Source organism: Triturus cristatus, chromosome 6 (genome assembly GCF_964204655.1).
Source record: "Triturus cristatus chromosome 6, aTriCri1.1, whole genome shotgun sequence".
Lineage (NCBI taxonomy): Eukaryota > Metazoa > Chordata > Amphibia > Caudata > Salamandridae > Triturus > Triturus cristatus.
The window spans coordinates 1,326,138,360-1,326,159,760 of NC_140589.1; the positions used below are offsets into that span (position 1 = coordinate 1,326,138,360).

The window sequence follows — 21,401 nt, forward strand, 5'->3', positions numbered from 1 at the left end:
AAAACATCTAAGACTCCGTCGACAGCTGCGTCGACGTCGAGCATAAAGGAAGTTCTGTCAATGAGGACATCGTCAATGAGGACATCGTCGACGAAGACCCCATCGACGACCCCATCGACGACGATCCCGTCGACGATGACTATCCTGTCGACGGTTAAGACCTCGTCAACGATGACGATCCCGTCGACGCTTCAGAAGGCAGCAATTCCGTCGACGACGGGCTTAGTTTCCTTAAAGCGATTCCACCAACTACTCATGTTACGCCTATTGCGTACACGCATATTCAGTTAAAAACTTTTCACAAGCAGAATTACAGTAATATTTCTCCTTTGCTGCCTTCGCATATCTCACTCTTATACATTAGAGGATGATTTTGAAGAGGAGGATGATGAGGGTCCTTTCGGAATAGCTCGGCACCCCTCGGATTTACATATAAAATGTCAAGAGGTGGATGAGGAAGAAGACTATCATGAGCATGCTTACCAGGAAGGCCTTGCTACACCAGTTTACAGGCATCCCTCAAGGGATTGGGATCGTAGAGAAACGAGTCATCTCCCGCCTACACTGATTCAAGATCTTCAGGCCATGCTGGCGGATTACTGCCAACGCTTTCCTCCACAACAACCTCTTCCTAGTTTACAACCGACTGAAGAGTCACATACGGACATTCCAAATTCGCCGCTTCACCCTACTGGTTCGGGGACGCAATCACACCATGATACCATTTCCTCTGATGAGGAAGATATCGAAGAAGGTGAGGTGCCGGATAAGGACACCAGTCTGGATCCTTGGGATGACTACATTATTCCCATGCCTTCTCCATCCATTCCTCAGCCATCGGATTCTCCTCCAGAGGATATAGGCGGCTTTCACAATTTAATGCAACGTGCCGCAGTCAGGTTTCAACTACCAGTCACTGTGGAGCATACGGATTGTTTCCTCCATGATTTTAAAGAGGAGCAAAGGAAAATTACCAGAGCAATTCCCATCATCGATTTTATATGGAATGAGGGGTTAAAAATTATGAAGACACCTGCTTCCGTACCTGCGGTCCTCCCGCGTATTGACAAGAAATATCGTGCTCCTCCAGAAACACCACCTTGTCTAATCCCCGACCAGATTCCGTTATATCGCAGGCTGCTCAACAAAAGTCCAAAAATCCAGCTATGCCGATATCCACGCCGCCGGATAGGGAAGGACGGAGATTGGATCTTATCGGTAAGAAGTTCTCTACTATGGCGGCAACTTCTATCAAAGCTGCAAGCTCTTTGGCCATACTTGGTCGCTATGACCGCCAGATGTGGTCAGAATTCTCGGAATTTATAGACCTCACTCCTGAAGATCGTCAACAAGAGGCAAGGAAGATACTTCTAGAGGGAGAACGAGCCGCATCAGAGATCATACTGTGCGCTGGATATTGCTAATACCAACTTTAGACAACTTGCAGGGGCTGCAGTTCTTAGGCGTCAAGGATGGCTTAAGGCAACATCTTTTAGGCCAGAGATTCAAGCCAAAATCATTGATATGGCCTATGATGAAGAATCCTTATTTGGGAAACATATAGACGAGGCCCTCCTAGCGATCAAGACCGATACGGATACAGCTAAGTCACTAGCTGCTCTCCAATACAAACGGGGATCTTTCCGTGGTGCAAGAGGACGAGGTTTTGTATCAAGGGGAAATTATCAAAGTCAGCAAAACGGACAATATCAATCTCAATATAGACAGCCTTATGGACGATCATCATACAGGCAATCTTCCTCGAATAGTTTCTCTCGTCAGGGAGGAAGAAGGCGATCGAACAATCAAGGTCGCGACGCCAGCAAGAAGCAATGATTTACACTGGACGCCAGTCATCCCTCCTTCCCTTCCAGTGGGAGCAAAGATATCAACTTTTGCACACAATTGGGAAGAGATCACCTCGGATCGTTGGGTCATCGACCTAGTCAGAAACGGTCACACCCTGGAGTTATTAAAACAACCTCCTACTGTCCCGCCCAGGGGTCCCCCTCCCCCTCGTCTTCACTTATTGTTCAAAGAAGCCTTAAAAATGCTCCGCAAGAACGCAATAGAGAAGGTTCCTTCGTCCCAGAAGGGAACCGGGTTCTATTCTAGATTTTTCCTCATAAAGAAAAAAGTCAGAGGAGTGGCGCCCGTTTCTGGATCTCCGCAAGCTCAACAAATTTCTAAAGAAGCAGAGTTTTCGGATGGTTACGCTGGCTGAAGTTTTGAGCTGCCTGAACAAAGGGGATTTTATGGCTTCTCTGGACCTAGAGGACGCGTACTTCCACATTCCTATCTTTCCCAAGCATCGCAAGTACCTGCGATTTGTAGTGGCTGGCGTCCACTATCAGTTCAAAGTCCTCCCGTTTGGGCTGAAATCTGCTCCAAGAATTTTTACAAAGTGTCTCGCACCAGTAGCAGCGACTCTAAGATCTCAGGGAATACAAGTATTTCCGTACTTGGACGACTGGCTGCTCAAAGGCCCTTCGAAGCAGACTACCGTAGAGGCAGTTTCAGCATGCCTAGGTCTATTCTCAAACTTAGGCCTCACTCTCAACAAAAGCAAATCTCAACTGCTTCCTCTTCAAAGGATTCAGTTTCTGGGAGCGATGCTGGACACCAGACAATGCAAGGCATTCTTGTCAGAGGAACGTCAGCTTCGTTTACAAAAGCTAGCACTATCAATCGCAAGAAGAAAGTCAGTTTCTGTCTGGATGTTTGCGTCTCTTCTGGGGATGTGTTCATCAACAATAAATCTTGTACCTTTAGCACGGCTCCGAATGGGACCTCTACAGGAGCAGTTACATCTGCAATGGAAACAGGCCGTAGGGTCGTTCAACGACTCCATCATGATAACACCTCACATGATGGTCTCTCTGCATTGGTGGTCTCGGAAGAAAAACCTGGCTCCGGGTCTTTCTTTTCTAACATTTCCTCCAGAATTCGTGGTAACAGACGCCTCCATGGAGGGGTGGGGACATCTCCAAGATTTACCGATTCAGGGACGATGGTCCCAAGAATACCGCCAACAGCATATCAACAGATTGGAGCTTCGCGTCATTTTTCTCACTCTGCAAGCGTTCCTCCCAAGAATTGCAGGGGCCTCAGTGCTGGTCCGGACGGACAATACGACCAGCATGTATTACATCAACAAGCAGGGAGAAACGAGGTCACTCTCCCTTTCGCAGGAAGCTCAGGAGCTATGGGAGTGGCTTACAACGCACAAGATAACCTTACGAGCGGAGCACGTCAAGGGCCTTCACAACACGTTGGCCGACAACCTAAGCAGATCTGTGGCAGGCTGTCACGAATGGGAGATAGAGCAGAAGCAACTAGACGAAATTTTTCAAAAATTGGGCAAGCCAGCCCTGGATTTGTTTGCTACAAAAGAAAACCAGAAATGCCGCTATTACGCAAGCAGATTCCCTCAACAGGGATCAAGAGGAAATGCCCTGTCCATGAGATGGTCAGGGCTTTGTGCGTACGCTTTTCCCCCGATACCACTAATTGCGAAAGTGATCCGCAAAGTGAAGATGGAAGGTTGCCGTCTCATCCTGATTGCACCCCGTTGGCCAAGGCAATATTGGTTCCAGGAGCTGCTTCTTATAGCTCACAGCTCCATCCGTCTAGTACCAACAATCACGATGTTGACAAGGGAGAGGGATCAAATACTCCATCCAGATCCACAGTCGCTGCACTTGCACGCATGGCTCCTGATTTCTTAGAATACAAAGATCTAACCATTTCACAGGAATGCCGTGAGATTCTATCTAAATCACGCGCGCAAAGTACTTAAACTTATTGTAAAAAGTGGAAACGATTTTGTCATTGGTGCGAGGGGAAGGATGTCCATCCTTTACAAGCTCCAGTAGAACAAATCCTTCCTTATTTGTTATCCCTGGCCAAATCTGGGCTTGCATTCTCATCAATAAGTTCATCTTGCGGGTCTATCAAGATTCAGGAAGAGTACTTCTAAACCTTCGCTCTGTTCCTCTTCATTAATAAAACAATTTATGAAGGGGCTATTCCGTGTTTTTCCACCAATTCGTGCACCTCCTCCAGAGTGGGAGTTGACCACAGTACTAGCTCAATTAATGAAAAGACCGTTTGAACCTATCCACAAGGCTGAGCTAAAATTTTTAACAAGGAAGGTTGCTATTCTTTTGGCTCTTACATCGGCTCGAAGAGTCAGTGAGATTCAAGCGTTCACCATCTCAGAGCCCTTTTTGCAGTTCTCTAAAGATTATGTTACTCTCAGGACAAATCCACGATTCATCCCTAAAGTTCCGACTCAGTTCCACTTAAATGAGCCAGTGAAACTGAAAGTTTTCTTTCCAAATCCAGCCACTCCATCTGAGCGAGCGTTACAATCGCTTGATGTAAAACGTTGTCTGAAATTTTACTTGCAAAGGACTAAGGACATCAGGCGGTCCAATCAATTGCTAATAGCTTATGGTCAAGCTACACTTGGGTCTGCTGTGACTAAAGCGACTATAGCCATATGGTTGGCTTCTACAATTCATTTTTGTCATGATAAAGCCAATAAACCTTTACAAAGGAAGGTCAAGGCGCATTCTACTAGAACTATGGCAGCATCTACTGCATTGTTCGCAGGAGTATCCTTGGAAAATATTTGTCGTGCTGCAACGTGGAGGAATGTTCACACATTCACAAAGCACTACTGTCTGCAATCTACTCTGCAGGAAGATACAGCTGTAGGACAAGCCGTACTTCAACACCTTTTAAACTAAGGTCAGATATATGTTTTACTTATTCTGAGCGATTTCATGAGTTGTGTATATTTATGCATTTTCAATTTGCTGTTTATAATTGCTATTTCTTAAGCTACATATTTCATTTCTTTGTGTAAAATACATGTTTGGATGTTAAGAGAGGACATCTTATACCTTCTAGTTATCAAATTGCGGGCGTAATTGGGAGTGTATCAGCAATAGTCTCCCACCATCCGCAAACGACTGTATGCTTGGCATACTGCTTGCTACTCTGATTCAGGCATGTGAATCTATGAAAGATACCCCAATACTGGATAAGAAAACAAGTTACCTGTAACTACAGTTATCCAGTATTGGTATCTTTCATAGATTCACATGCCTGAATCATTCCCCGTCGCCGAGGCGGGAGTCCCGGTAGATAAAAAAGTAGTGCCAAAAATAATTAGTAATAGTAGTAGTAGGCCCAAAGAAAAAAGGCCCTAAGGCCTATATCTTAGAAGCCTATCTACCTCGTTATGTAAAATAACCCAAGAATTGGTAACAACCAATCAGACATCAGCACCCTTCTAGAACCCTCTCAGCAGAGCCAGCTCTCCTCAGATTTTCCTAGCACGAGTGGGAAGCACATATCCCAAACATAGAGAACTGACTCTATGGGGAGGAGGGTGGGTGCATGTGAATCTATGAAAGATACCGATAACTGTAGTTACAGGTAAGTAACTTGTTTTCTTCTGCATCGTAGGGGCTTCGCAGTCATAAAGAGTATTCCTACTCTGAAATACCTCTGTTCGAGGCATATGAGCTGCAGATTACACACTTTTGCGTAGATCGCCATCTGGTGTTGGGCCCGGATGTTTGCAGTTTGTTTTTCCTCTTGGAAAGCCTTTGGAAGTCACGAGCTCGGATGTAATACTTCGCGCTCCGGTTCCGAACTTTTCCAGTTCAACAATCGGTGCAAAATCCTCGTTCATCGGTATTCTTAAGATACAAATCTTCTTAATCACCTTCTCTTCGGCACTTCTTCGAATCCAGTCGTCGACTGCGGCCTTCGGGCCTATCCCGGCTCCGGTCTCGGCTGATGGAAAGAACTCCCTTCAAGAAGTGCCCTCGATGTGGGTCCAAATTCCCCCACACCGATCTTCATGAGGTGTGCAACCTCTGCCTCTCCCCTGAACACAAGGCTCGAGACTGTCCCGCCTGCAAGTCTTTTAGATCGAAAAAGACTATTCGAGATCGAAGGGCCAGACGCAACATGGCGCACTCCTCGACCTCCGCTCCAGTCGACATCTTCGGGGACGACTCTGAAGCTCCGGGACAGCAGCACACCGAAGAAGACGACCTCGTCAGTGCTTCCGAAGCCGACGACTCAGATGTGGAGGACATCACCCCGGCGCAGAGGGTCGTGAGTACTATACCCCCTCCCACACCCGCGCCAACACCCAAAAAGGCTTTGGTTACGCCTTCGCCTCCGAGCCTAGGCAAAACCAAAGACACTGCTTCTAACACCCCACCTTCGGGCCCGGTGAAGAAGCCTAATAAGCCTTCCGGCGGCTCGAGCTGGCCTGCCAGCGGTGCCGAAAAACACCCTTCGGCACCGAAGAAGAGATCGGCCTCTACCTCCACACCGAGCTCCGCACCAAAGCCCTCCGTGTCGAAACCCGGCCACTCGGTGCCGACCAAACATCATAAGGCCCTCGGCACCGACACTCCTGCGCCGAAGCCTGTCTCGGCACCGAACAAAAAATCGGAGGTTCCAAAAAAGCATGGCACAGACAAGCCTAAAAAGCAGTCGGCCCTGAAAACGTCAGTGCCGACCGAACAACCAGTGTCGCAAGAACACCGGATCCTTTACAAAAGACACTTACCAAGGATCCAAAAACTGGACATTTGACACTGTCTTCAAAAAAGAGACATTTGGACAAACCAGCTCCACCTCCAAAGAGGAAGGACTGTGCTACCTCCCCTTTCAGAGTGCCTTCCCCACCTCCTCCACCCTCTCCACCTCCGCCCCCTCCACCTTCTCCACCCCTGCCTCATCGCTCTCCGACACCGTCTCCAGACCATGATGATCGGGGGGGACCCATACTACGACCCAGCAGATGTGCCACAAGACCCCACCCCCTACTGGATCCCCAGACCCATGGGATGATTATAACAATCCAGACATCCCAGATGTCCCACAAAATGACCTTTATCCATCCAGGCCATCCCCACCAGAAGACTCGTTAGGTTTTCACCACCTACTTCAGAGGGCGGCACAACCTACTTCAGAGGGCGGCACATTATCACGGGGTAGAGCTACATACGGACCCAGTAGAGGAAGATTTCCTCCTAGACACCTTTGATAATGCACATAGGTCTACTGCTATACTACCTATGCGCCAGAGGTTTTTAAAGACCCAGTCAGGGTTAGGGTCCTAAACCCACGCATAGAGAAAAAATATAAAGCTGCCCCCACAGATCCTGCCTACATCAAAGGACCTGCACCACTGGATTCCCTAGTGGTATCCACGGCTAGCAAGAGATCAAATTCCCAGGCGTCAGGCGAAGCACCACCACCTGACAAAGAGTCCAAGCTCCTGGACGCGTCAGGAGAACTCACTGCGTCACAGGCTGCCAATATATGGCGTATCGCCAACACTCAAGCGCTATTGGCCAGATACGACAGAGCGCATTATGATGAGCTAGAAACCATCATGCACCATCTCCCAGAAAAGTACAAAAATAGGGCTAATGAATTGATTCAAGAGGGAAAAACCGTAACTAATACCTCTATACGCTGTGCCTTAGACGCGGCAGACACCGCCTCCAGGGCCATTAACACTAGTGTCCTCCTCCGTCGCCTCGCTTGGCTAAGAGTCTCAGGTTTTAAACCTGAGGTACAAGCCTCCATATTAAACCACCCATTTGATCAACAACATTTATTTGGTCCAAAGGTAGATGAGGCCCTCTAAGATGAAGAAAGACACAGATACGGCAAAATCTATGGGAGCCCTACAGTCACACCCTCCTAGGCGCTCCTTTCGCCGCTCTTCCTTTCGAGGCACGGGCAGAGGCTACTCCTCAGATAGCGCCTCCACGTCCTACAAATCCCCTCAGTCCACCTTCACAAGGGGTTATCAAAGAGGCGGCTATAGAGGCAATAATAATAAAGGCAGAGGCAAAACAAATACCGCCCGCTCTGCCACACTGCCTACCCAATGACCTCCCCCTGCTCCCTCCAGACCATCCCACTCCGGTCGGGGGCAGGCTACAAAATTTCCTTCACGTCTGGGAGACCATCACCTCAGACAAATGGGTGACCCAAATTATTCGTTCGGGGTACTGCCTAGAATTAACATCTACCCCCCCCCCCAAATATTCCACCCAGGCAACGCCCAATGTCACAAGAACATGCCACGTTACTAAAACAGGAGGTAATCTCCCTCCTGCAAAAACAAGCCATAGAACAAGTCCCCGCCAATCAGCAAAATTTAGGGGTCTTCTCCCTGTACTTTCTGATACCAAAAAGAGACGAGATCTCAGGCCTCTAAACACTTACATACATTCGGACCATTTTCACATGGTAACCCTTCAACAGGTTCTTCCGCTCCTCTCCCAGAACGACTTTCTCACCACACTGGACTTGAAAGACGCATACTTTCACATTCCGGTACACCATGCTCACAGAAAGTACCTCAGATTTGTAGTGGACGGGCAACACTACCAGTTCAAGGTGCTCCCGTTCGGGGTCACAACAGCACCATGGGTATTCACCAAGTGCCTAGCAGTAGTGGCGGCACACCTCAGAAGACAGCACATTCACGTCTTCCCATATCTGGACGACTGGCTAATAAAAGCCACGTCCTACAACCAATGTGTACACCACACCGACACTACAATCCAACTACTTCACCAGCTGGGTTTCACGGTGAACCACCAAAAGTCCCAGCTGATACCATCCCACACAAAGCAATACCTCGATGCCACCATAGACTCCTCAAAAGCCATAGCCTATCCCAATCCTGCCAGGATTGCAAGCATCCAGGCTTTGCGTCAAAAATTCATATAATTCATACTTCAACACTCTCTCCCAGCAAGAGTGTTTATGCAACTGATAGGGATGATGGCCTCTTGCATTTTCATAGTGCCTCACGCAAGACTCCAGATGCGTCCACTCCAAGAGTGCTTAGCGCTCCAGTGGAACCAGGCCCAGGGACAACTGACAGATCTGGTGTTCGTAGACGGTCGCACCCATCGCTCTCTGCAGTGGTGGAACACCACAAATCTTTCCAAAGGTCGACCGTTCCTGGACCCGGTTCCACAAATAATCCTAACAGACGACGCATCACTCTTCGGCTGGGGAGCTCCTCTATTACACCTCACAGTGCAGGGCACATGGACGCCGCAACAAAAGTTACTCCACATCAACCATCTGGAGTTACTGGCAATCTTTCTAGCCCTAAAATCTTTTCAAACTCAGATTTCAGGCAAGGCAGTCCTCATTCGCACAGACAACATGACTGCCATGTACTACATTCAAAAACAGGGGGGCACACACTCTCCACAGCTCTCTCAACTAGCACAGAGCATATGGAGATGGGCAATTCCGCACAAAATCTTTCTCCTAGCCCAACATGTCCCAGGAGTCCAAAACACCATGGCAGACCTGCTCAGCAGACAAACGCAGCAGATCCACGAGTGGGAACTTCACCCACAGGTTCTTCACCCGTTCTTTCATAAGTGGAGGTATCCTCAGATAGACCTCTTCGCCACCCACGAAAACAAAAAATGCCCAAGCTTCGCCGCCAGATACCCACCCATTGTCCAAAGGCAATGAGATATGGATGAACTGGTCAGGCAAATTTGCGTACGCCTTTCCACCTCTCCCACTAATTCCATTAGTGGTGCGAAAGCTACAACAGCACTCCCTCACGCTCATCCTAGTAGCTCCAACATGGGCCAGACAACCGTGGTACACCACGCTGCTGTAACTGTCGGTAGTACCACACCAAAAGTTACACCTCTCACCATGCCTCCTAACCCAGAACCATGGAGAGATCAGGCACCCGGACCCAGCTCAGCCTTGCGATCTGGCTCCTGAGATCCTAGAATTCGGATACCTTATCCTTCGCCCTGATTGCATGAACATTATCAGAGAAGCTAGACGCCCTACTACTAGGGCCTGCCACGCTGCAAAGTGGAAAAGATTTGTTGTTCGTTACTTGCTCCATCTACAAAGGTGTAACCTAGCATATACATCCATTCGGTTGCACCTTGCAGCAATTGCTGTTTACCTACAAAACAGACAGCACCTATCACTTTTCAGGGTGCCTGCCATCAAAGCCTTCATGGAAGGCCTCAAAAGAGTAATTCCACCCAGAGTACCACCCTCACCTGTGTGGAACTTAAATATAGTTCTCGCAAGGCTAATGGGACCACCTTTCGAACCTTTACATAAATGTGAACTGCAATTTCTCACATGGAAAACCGCTTTTCTGGTGGCCATCACTTCCCTTAGAAGGGTCAGTGAGATACAAACACTCACTATACAGGAACCTTTTCTCCAAATGCACCAGAACAAGGTTGTCCTCCGCACCAACCCAAAATTCCTACCCAAAGTCATTTCTCCCTTCCATCTAAACCAATCGGTAGAATTACCGTTTTTTTTCTCGCAACCTCAAACTGTTGCAGAAAGGGCTCTACACACACTAGATGTTAAAAGGGCCTTACTTTACTATATCCAGAGAACACAACCTTTCATAAAGACCAAACAACTATCTGTCTCTTTCTCTCCACCACATAAAGGCAACCCCATCTCTGGATTGTAAAATGCATACAGATTTGCTACCACAAAGCAAAACGAACGCTATCTGTTCCCCCTAAAGCCCACTCTACACGGAAGATAGGGGCTTCTATGGCTTTTCTAGGGAACATACCATTAGATGATATCTGCAAGGCAGCCACATGGTCAACACCGCACACTTTCACAAAACATTACTGTGTAGATGTGCAAACCAAGCAACAAGCTAGTGTGGGCCAGGCTGTACTAAAAACACTATTCCAAACCACTGCAACGGATACCGGTGGTCGCCGCTAGGGTTGGGAACTGCTATATAGTCTATGCACAGTGTATAATCTGCAGCTCATATGCCTCGAACGGAATATGCTACTTACCAGTATGCATCGGTTCTTGGCATGTAGAGCTGCATATCTACACACGGCCACCCGCCTCCCCGGCTACCTGTATCCGTTCCAGTCTATCTTATTTAGATACAACACACATGGGTTTCTTTACTATTATTACTACGCTCCATCTTTCCCTGCTGGCGAAAAACAATCTGAGGATGGAGCTGAAGCCCATGCGCAATACGAACCAAAGGAGGAGTCACCGACCTCGTGACTTCCAAAGACTTTCCAAGAGGAAAAACAAACTGCAAACATCCGGGCCCAACACCAGATGGCGATCTATGCAAAAGTGTGTAGATCTGCAGCTCTACATGCCAAGAACAGATGCATACTGGTAAGTAGCATATTCCTTTCCATAGTTAAGTGGAAAAATTAATCGTTGGAGTTAGACATTTCAAAGTAAGTTCACCCTCAAAGTTAAGTTGAAAGTCTCTTGCTGAGTTTTTCCTCACTGACATTGTCAGTTTAGATAGCAGTAAAAAGGTTACTGTAAAGCACCTAACTTTCCAGGAAAGGTGCAACAAAGGTATTAATAGGCTCAAAAGATTGAGCTATTAATAGTTTTGCCTTCTTACAAGGCGTTACGGTGTTTTCATGAGGTTGAACCAAAACCGACAAGACCTAACACTGTAGACTGCCTACATGCAGAACCTGTCTTTGGGGGAAGTAGGGCTTAGAGATCAGGCAGATTTTCTATTTTTCCCAAAATGTTGATATTGATGTTCTTGTGTTCGGAAATTCAGGGTGTGTAATTTGTTCTATAATTAGCATCAGATTTGAAAGGATTCATGTACATTAATCATTCCCTACCTTGGCTGAAAATGTTCTGTAAAATGTTATAAACCGCAGTCTTGGAAAGTGAGCCGTGTGCATTGTCCTGAATCCTGTTTACATCCTTATTGGAACCAACTCAACCAGTGAGGTGGAAAACTGGAGAACGCTGCCCTCTATACATGGCAAATCTGAGGTTGAAAAAACGATGTTTATCACATCTTGCCAATTGAATTTTAGATAATGTATGGATTTGAAACAGTTTAGGAAAAGCCGGAAAGGAAACTGCTTCTTTAATAGAACAGTTCATCTATCATAAACCGCCGTGCTGAACTTTGTATATCGCTCCATTTTATCCAGCTGTTGGCACTGGTATGTATCTGCAGTGAGCAGAACTTTTCTACCTTCAGGTGACCTTTTTATATTCTGTTTCCACACTTTTCGAATTTGTGTATATTTCAATAGTGATCTGCCTTTTTGCTGCCCAGTGACGTGCTTTTTTGCTGCCCAGTGACGTGCTTTTAACTGCAGTAATTGTCCTGGGAAGAAGTTGGAAAGTTAAATTTTAACTTAAGCCAATGCCACCTGGCCCCACACTCAGATTTATCTCCCAAGCAAACCCAATCCTTACCACCATTGCAAACCTTTTCTGTGACAGTATGTTTGTGCTGTGTGCTCTGCAGTAAAATGTTACTTATCCAGTAAGCATCATTTCTTGGCATGTAGAGCTATAGATTCACATGCTTTGCATACTCCTATCTAGTGTAGGGTCCGGATGTTTGCAAATTGTTTTTGTTCGAAGAAGTCTTTCCAGTCACAAGGTAGGTGACTCCTCCTTTCGGTGATAGTGCGCAAGAGCATCAACTCCATTGTTGGATTGTTTTTCCGCAGAGGGTGAGCAATGATGTTAGGAAGTGTAGAATCGAGATGTCCATGCGTATGAATGTAAATTAAGAACCACAACCACTACAGGAGCCCGGGAGGTGTGTGGGCGCATGTGAATCTACAGCTCTACATGCCAAGAACAGACGCTTACTGGGTAAGTAACATTTTCCGTTCGAGGCATGTGAGCTGTAGATCACATTCTTTGCAGATAGCTGTAATCTCCCAAGCGGTGGCTAACTTTTAGTAGCTGTAGTTCGAAATAGTGTTTGTCCTACATTTGCTTGTTGTCTTGAGGACACATCTACACAATGGTGTTTGGTGAATGTGTGCAGTGTAGACCATGCCTTACAAATGTCAGCGATGGTGATATTGCCCAAGAAGGCCATAGTAGCCCCGATTTTGAGAGTGGAACTAACAAAGTTCTCTTTGCTTTAGTATAACATGTTTGGATACATTTTACAATCCATCTGGCAATACCTGACTTAATAGGATTGCCCTTGTGAGGGGGAGAAAAAGCTACAAATAGTTGTTTTGTTTTCCTGAAGTCTTTGGTTCTTTCTATGTAGTAAAGAATAGCTCGCCTAACATCAAGTGATTGATGTTAGGCAGTAAGTTGAGGGTAACTCATCTGATTGATATGGAAAGCAGCTTTCCACCTCAACCTCCCTCGCCCGGAGCCCACCCACAGATCCGACCGACCCGACACCGCCGCTCGCAATCTCAAACAGTGGATCAAAGACTGTGCCAACACCCTCGCCCCCCTCAATAAGCCCTCCAACACCCACACTAGCAAGAAAGCCAGCTGGTTCACCGAAGGCTTCCAAGTGAACCTGCTGAAAACTCGAAAACCTGGACCTGTGAACGAACACCAGAAAGCTACACCGCCCACAAGAACGCCACCCGCAGACACCACCACCTCATCAGATCCGCCAAAAGGACCTCCTTCAAAGACCACCTAGACAACAACACCCATAACATCAAAGAGCTCGTCAACATCGTGAAGGAACTCTCCAACCCCAGCTCCAACACCGACATCCCACCTTCGCAAGACCTGTGCGACTCGCTGGTCACCTTCCATCGCAAGATCGCAGACATCCACGACCGCTTCAATGCCATCACCACCCCGGCAACCACTGAGACCCCCGCTCCCAAGACCACCAACCGTCTAATCTCCTGGACCAACATCAACGACGCCATCAAGGTCATGAACACCGTCCACTCCGGATCCCCAGAAGACCCCTGCCCACACCACATCTTCGGAATAAGAAAGTGGGGGATTGATTCGATAAGGGTAACAGAGGCCAGAATCAGTTAAATACTATTATGAATATATGTTTGCCTCTGAACCCATAAATCAAGACTAAATTTGATCTATCAGTCCTTTTTATTGACTGAGAATAACGATTTCATTTTTCTTTTTTCTTTTTTCACAATTTTCTGCAAACAGAGTAAACTCTTCAACAATAGACTACTATGTTCTTTACAGTATTCACACATATATCCTATACATGATATTTACATATTTTTACAAGATAGATCAAATTTAGTCTTGATTTATGGGTTCAGAGGCAAACATATATTCATAATAATAGCACACCACATCTTCAACAAAGCCAGCAGACCCATTGCACCCCATCTCCGGAAAACCATCAACATCTTCTTCGAGACAGCGACCTTCCCGGAGAGCTGGAAGCACGCAGAGATCAACGTCTTACTCCAGAAACCCAAGGCAGACCTCAAGAACTTCCGACCCATCTCCCTGCTCCCGGTCCCGGTGCAGATCATCGAAAAGGCTGTCAACAAACAACTGGCCAGCTTCCTTGAGGAGAACAGCATCCTGGACTCGTCCCAGTCCGGGTTCCGCAACAACCACAGCACCGAAACTGCCCTCATCGCCGCCACCGATGTCCTCAGGACCCTGCTAGACAGCGGAGAAACCGCGGCTCTCTTCCTCCTGGACCTGTCAGCCGCCCTCGACACGGTCTGCCAGCACACACTAAGAACACACCTCTACAACGCCAGAATCCAAGAGAAAGCCCTAGACTGGACCTTCTCCTTCTCTCCAGCAGAACACTGAGCGTCCGCCTCCTCCAGACCCCCCCACCCCCCCTCTTCCGCTGCGGAGCCACCGAGATCTGCGGCGTGCCCCAAGGCTCCTCCCTCGGCCCAACGTTGTTCAACGTCTACATTGCACCACTCGCCCACATCGCACGACCTCAACATAATCTCCTGCGCCGACGACACCCAGCTGATTCTCTCCCTCACCAAGGACCCCCACACTGCCAAAACCAACCTCCACGAAGGAATGAAGTCTGTCGCCGACTGGATGAGGAACAGTCGACTAAAGCTGAACTCGGACAAGACGGAGGTCCTTATCCTCGGATCCACCCCCTCTGCCTGGGACGACCCCTGATGGCCGACTGCACTAGGAACACCCCCCCCCCCCCCCCCCCCCAACACCCAATCAATCAAGCATTTGTATAGCGCGCTACTCACCCGGAGGGTCTCAAGGCGCTTGGGGGAGGGGGGTCTGCTACTGCTCGAACAGCCAGGTCTTGAGTTGCTTCCTGAAGGAGAGGTGGTCTTGGGTCAGGCGGAGGTGGATGGGGAGGGAGTTCCTCGTCTTGGCAGCCAGGTAGGAGAAGGATCTTCCTCCTGTTGTGGCTCTTCGGATGCGGCGAGGGCGTGGCTGGTTGATCGAAGCTGGCGGGTGGGAGTGTAGAAGGTCAAGCGGTCGTTGAGGTATCTTGGGCCTTGGTTGTGGAGAGCTTTGTGTGCGTGTGCGTGGGTGAGGAGTCGGAACGTGATTCTCTTGCTGACTGGGAGCCAGTGCAGGTTTCTCAGGTGTACGGAGATGTGGCTGTGTCGGGGAATGTCCAGGATGAGGCGTGCTGAGGCGTTCTGGATGCGCTGGAGTCGTTTCTGGAGTTTAGCTGTGGTTCCGGCATAGAGGGAGTTGCCGTAGTCCAGTCGGCTGGTGACGAGGGCCTGGGTGACCGTCTTCCTGGTTTCGGTGGGGATCCACCGGAAGATCTTGCGTAGCATGCGTAGGATGTTGAAGCATGATGCGGAGACGGCGTTGACTTGTCTGGTCATGGAGAGGGAGGAGTCCAGGACGAAGCCCAGGTTGCGTGCGTGGTCTGTTGGTTTGGGTGCGCTGCCAAGGGCAGGGGGCCACCAGGAGTCGTCCCAGGCGGAGGGTGATGATCCCAGGATGAGGACTTCCGTCTTATCTGAGTTCAGTTTCAGGCGGCTGTTCGCCATCAGGCGGCTGTTCGTCATCCACTCAGCTACGTCTTTCATCCCTTCGTGTAGGTTGGTTCTGGCGGTGGCAGGGTCGTTGGTGAGGGAGAGGATCAGCTGGGTGTCATCGGCGTAGGAGATGATGTTGAGGTTGTGTTGGCGTGCGATGGCTGCGAGGGGGCTCATGTAGACGTTGAAGAGGGTGGGGCTGAGTGATGATCCTTGTGGTACGCCGCAGATGACTTTGGTGGCCTCGGATCTGAACGGGGTTAGGCGGACTCTGTGTTCTTCCGGCGAGGAAGGAGATGATCCATTCCAGTGCCTTCTCCTGGATACCGATGTTGTTGAGGCGCTGCACTAGGGTGCGGTGGCAGACCGTGTCGAACGCCGCGGAGAGGTCCAGGAGGATGAGGGCCGTTGTTTCCCCGTTGTCTAGCAAAGCTCGGATGTCGTCGGTGGCTGCGATGAGGGCAGTCTCGGTGCTGTGATTAGCCCAGAAGCCGGACTGCGAGTGGTCGAGGGATCCGTTCATCTCGAGGAAGGCAGCCAGTTGTCTGTTGACTGTTTTCTCGATGACTTTGGCCGGAAAAGGAAGGAGCGAGATGGGGCGGTAGTTTTTGAGGTCGGTGGGGTCCGCTGATGGTTTCTTCAGTAGGGCGCTGAGTTCGGCGTGCTTCCAGCTCTCTGGGAAGGTGGCAGTGTCGAAGGAGACGTTGATGATGTCCCGCAGGTGGGGTGCGATGACTGAGTCGGCCTTGTTGAAGACGTGGTGAGGGCAGGGGTCAGTTGGAGATCCTGAGTAGATGGAGTTCATCGTGCGGATGGTGTCTTCGGTGTTGACTGGGGTCCAGGCGCGGAGGGTGGTGGTGGGGGGCGTTGTTTCGGTCGTAGGGTGTGATGGCTGTGTGCTGAAACTGTTGTGTATGTCTGCGATCTTGCTGTGGATGAACGAGGCGAGCGAGTTGCAGAGGTCTTGCGAGGGCGTGATGTCGTTGTTTCCGGCGCTGGGGTTCGAGAGCTCTTTGACGATGTTGAAGAGTTCCTTGCTGTTGCGGGCGTTGTTGTCCAGTCGTTCCTTGAATGCAGATTTCTTGGTGGCGTGGATCAGCTGGTGATGTCTTCGAGTGGCGAGCTTGAGGGTGGTCATGTTGTCTGGAGTTGGGTCTCTGCGCCAGGCTTTCTCGAGGGCCCGGCAGTTCTTCTTGGAGCTCTTGAGTTCGTCGGTAAACCAAGATGCTTTCTTGGTGCCGGGTCTGGCGGGGGGGGGGGGGGGGGGGGTCTTCAGTGGAGCGAGGTAGTCTGCGCAGTTGCTGATCCATTTCGTGAGGTTGTTGGCGGCTTGGTTGGGGTTCGCTGATCTGGTGGGGGGGTTCTGGCTCAGGGATGTGGTGAGCTGGTCGGCAGTGATCTTGTTCCAGCTTCTGCGGGGGACCAGTTGCGGGTGGTGGTGAGTCGTGGTCCTTCTGAAGCTGAAGTGGACGCAGCTGTGGTCTGTCCAGTGGAGTCCGGTGGCGTGGCTGAAGGTGATGTCCTTGCTGGAGGAGAAGACTGGGTCGAGCGTGTGGCCGGCGTAGTGGGTGGGGGTGTTGCGGTCGTTGTTCTCCAGGTGGAAGTTGAGGTCCCCAAGGAGGATGTAGTCAGCGGAGGGGAGGGCGTGCGGGCTGATTAAGTCGGCACCACCCACCAACCACGCACGCAATCTAGGGGGTCATCCTCGACTCTACCCTCTCCATGACGAAGCAGATCAACGCAGTCTCCTCCTGCTTCAACACCCTCTGCATGCTTCGCAGGATCTTCAAGTGGATCCCCACCGAAACAAGGATGGTCACCCAGGCCCTCATCAGCAGTAGACTGGACTATGGAAACGCACTCTACGCAGGAGCCCCGGCCAAACTCCTGAAACGTCTTCAACACATCCAGAACGCCTCCGCATGCCTGATCCTCGACATCCCTCGCCGCAGCCACATCACACCCTACCTTTTGACCTACACTGGCTCCCTGTCAACAAGAGGATAACCTTCAAACTCCTCACCCACGCACACTAGGCACTCCACAACACCGGACCAACGTACCTAAACAGCCGACTCGGTCTCTACACCCGCCAGCTCCGCAGACCGCGCCCTCACCCCCTGCATCCGAAGAGTGACCGCCGGTGGCATATCATTCTCCCACCTCGCCGCCAAGATATGGAACACCCTCCCCATCCGCCTGCGGCAGACCGAAGACCTTCTGACCTTCAGAAGACTTCGCTAGACCTGGCTCTTCAAACAGTAGCAGCTTTCCCCCCCCCCCCCCTCTCTTCTCCCCCTGCCCCCGCAACATCTTGAGACACTCACGGGTATGTAGTGCGCTTTACAAATGCCATGATTGATTCTTTGCCTAAGAGGTCTGGTGTGACATCCAGCCTCTGCATCTCTCGACGTTGAGCCCGATTAGCTCAGTTTTCTTCGACCTGAAAGAGCTGCACGCTCTGCTGTCTTGTTCCTTGTGACTCGTGGACAAGCACAAATTACACACTTGAGGATTCTGTGTATGGATATTTCGAGTGGCACAGAGGGCAGAATTTAAATTGAGTCTGTTGCATCGACGAGCCTAACAGACACTGATGGGCAGAAAGTCCTTCCGCAGATGTTTTGATCGAAATGTCGAACATCAGAGGTTTGATTCGAACCGCGAAGATTGAAGCGCGATCAAGAACAATACTGTCTAGGTAGAGAGACATACGCACATAGGGGGAACCAGAGGATCGATAGCGGAGCGCAGCAATACCTGTCCGAACCAGATAGCGCACTATCACCTTAAGAGGAGTTTCCTACCTCGTGACTGCAAAGACTTCTTCAAAATAAACAACTTGCAAACATCCAGACCCAACATTAAATGGCAGGAGTATGCAAAGCATGTGATCTACAGCTCACATGCCTAGACATTAAGTTATCCGTCGAAGAACTTCATACCTGCTGAATTGACCCTGTTAATATAAATATAGTTTCTAGTCTGATGGGTTGGTTAACTATGTGGATACGAAAGCCATCAGTGGATAGAAACTAGTTACAGGTAATTATCTTTTAATCCATTACCTTGGTCATTCTTAGTAATGCTTCTGTGTTTGGCACTGTGCCTTTTGTTAACCACATGCAATATTAATATCACTTATTTTCTCTTTGTAATGGGTTTGGTCTCCTAATAATGGTTTATCTTCCTTTAGGATCACAACATGCTCCATTGTTACCTTTACCAAATCGACACAAAATGGGATCTCGTGACACTCCAGAGTTGGTATCCTACCCGTTACCTCAGTCTTCCTCTTCTTACATGTATCGACCTCATCCTTCTGGTTCAGTTGCTATGGTCGGTGGTCTACTTCCACCAAAGATGAACTGTGCCACGGCCTTCAACCTTTTCTGCTTGTATGGAAACATTGAAAAGGTAAACATGGCCATCTTTTCAATCTTACCAGGTTTTAAAGCTATTGGGAGTATGAAAAATGTTTAGTGCGAACTTTAAAGAAAGACCTTCTTATTGAATTTGCTATTTCCTGCATGTTTGCTTTAGGGTCCAATGTTTTAATGTTCCTAATGTTGAGGAGGGAGAGGATTGCTGGAAATGGGTTGCTGTTAAAGCAAGAGCCCATTTGGAGGAGATTCAAAACTTTACATTGAGAATACCATAACACTGCAGATCCGAAACAGCCACCCTAAAGGATTCAAGATCCAAGTGAGGGAAGTAGGCATACTTCATGCTCTTTTCAGAAGGGTATGTGTATTAAGTGTGTATGCAGTCTTGAGCATTTCCCTAACATGGTTCAGTCCTAAGATGTCTAATGCCCAAGAGTTCTCTGGGCGTTGAGCTGCTCATTGCTTGGTCAGAGTTTGTGCTGAACACTTTAGGTGTGAACTGCAGAAAATGGACCTTAATAGTGGATCAGGAGATTTTAGACTTGACCATATATTTTTTTTAAAAGTACTATTACTCATAATGGCACCCACTCCAGTCAGTGTTCTGGACCATCATGCCCATCTTAAGCAGACTTTTTTCTTATTGTACTAATGCTCTTTAGGGGGATGCATTTAATTTTTCAGAAGTTATTAATTAAAACATTTTATTTCAGATCAAATTCATGAAGTCCATTCCAGGCACTGCGCTGATAGAAATGGGTGACGAGTATGCTGTTGAAAGGGCAATTACACACCTCAATAACTTAAAATTATTTGGCTCAAGATTAAACGTGTGGTAAGTGATTTTTTTGGTCTTGTAAAACCTACTTTTCTCTAAATGTCTACCCCCCCCCCAAAAAATTAAGAAGTGTTGAAACACTGTTTATCAATATTGATGATTTTCAGTAAGTTGAAAGAAGTTATTTTTGGCTGCCACTTATGTATTTTAATATTTCAGTGTGTCCAAGCAGCATTCTGTGGTTCCAAGTCAGGTGTTCGAGCTTGAGGATGGTTCTAGCAGTTTCAAAGATTTCTCGATGAGCAAGAACAATAGATTTACAAGCGCTGGCCAGGCTTCCAAGAATATTATTCAGCCACCATCATGTGTACTGCATTATTATAATGTGCCGCTGTCTACGGATGAAGACACTTTCCGAAAGGTACATGACACTTTGATGCTTGGTGTGCATGCAGTTAGAAATAATGTGTGTGGGGAAAAATGGAGAGCGAGTAGTGAGGTGGCTGATTAGTACATCCTTTTCGGCTTGACCCAGTAGTGTTCTACCATCAGATGTGTATAGCTCTATTTAAATGAGCAATTATAAGTTTTAAAGTTGGTAACTACAGAAATGGGATTAAATGCATGAGATAACATTGCAGTCCAAAATGGTTTTCTATTGCCCACCACTTAGAGAAAATTATGGTATTTTGTTCCAGTTGGCATAGTCATGCATAGTGTGTAAGATTCCGCAAGACCAGGCTCTACTATTTAAGCTTTTTCTTGAATAGATTTTTTTGTGTGTACGCTTTAATTGACAAAATATGAAATTAATCCAGTAGCCTCACGTAAGATGGTATGGGATTTTAACTCTGACAAACGATTCCATTAATATTCTCTTTCCTGGTACGTGCTTCAAATGGCACGATTGTAGGGGTAAGTTTATTGGCGTTTGTCACCGCTGGCAGATGCCTCTTTCTGTGTAAAAGATACGGATAGTTTGCTGTTTAAGGTGACTGAGGTGGGTGGACGGTATACCACCACAGCCATAGTCAGTAAATGCATGTTTAAGTTACATTTTGTGTAGTGTGCAGTCCACGCAAATGTCTTTTCTCCATCCACCGAAATGAACACAGCTGATACAGCTTTCTTTCTTTCTGTGTGGAGCGGATGTAATCTTGAGTGTCGGTGCTCAATAAAGACCGACAGATTAAGAGGTGTATGAAGTCGGGAAGGTGGGGTTCTAATCTGATTGCAATAATTTTGCATACAATTTCCTTATTGCAATTTCAGGTTTTTCCCTGACTTCAGGATCATAGAAATATATTTGCCTCTCACACTGTCTTATTGCCCTCATTCACAGTTCAGTTAAGCGAGTTTAGTAAATATAGTGCTAGTGAGTTAGCAAAGATCTTGTGCAAATTCCCTGTGCAGCCGTCTGGGCTA

The 21,401-nt window shown here is 48.2% G+C and overlaps 1 protein-coding gene across 1 annotated transcript in view; it reads left to right on the top strand.

The window, feature by feature from the left end:
- Positions 1 to 21,401, top strand: part of HNRNPLL (heterogeneous nuclear ribonucleoprotein L like) — a 111,763-nt gene that overhangs the window by 50,622 nt on the left and 39,740 nt on the right. Inside the window, exons 8-10 of the mRNA XM_085612323.1 lie at positions 19,009 to 19,229; positions 19,912 to 20,033; positions 20,196 to 20,397. Of these exons, the coding sequence (XP_085468449.1) occupies positions 19,009 to 19,229; positions 19,912 to 20,033; positions 20,196 to 20,397 (545 nt within the window). The remainder of the gene's footprint in view (positions 1 to 19,008; positions 19,230 to 19,911; positions 20,034 to 20,195; positions 20,398 to 21,401) is intronic.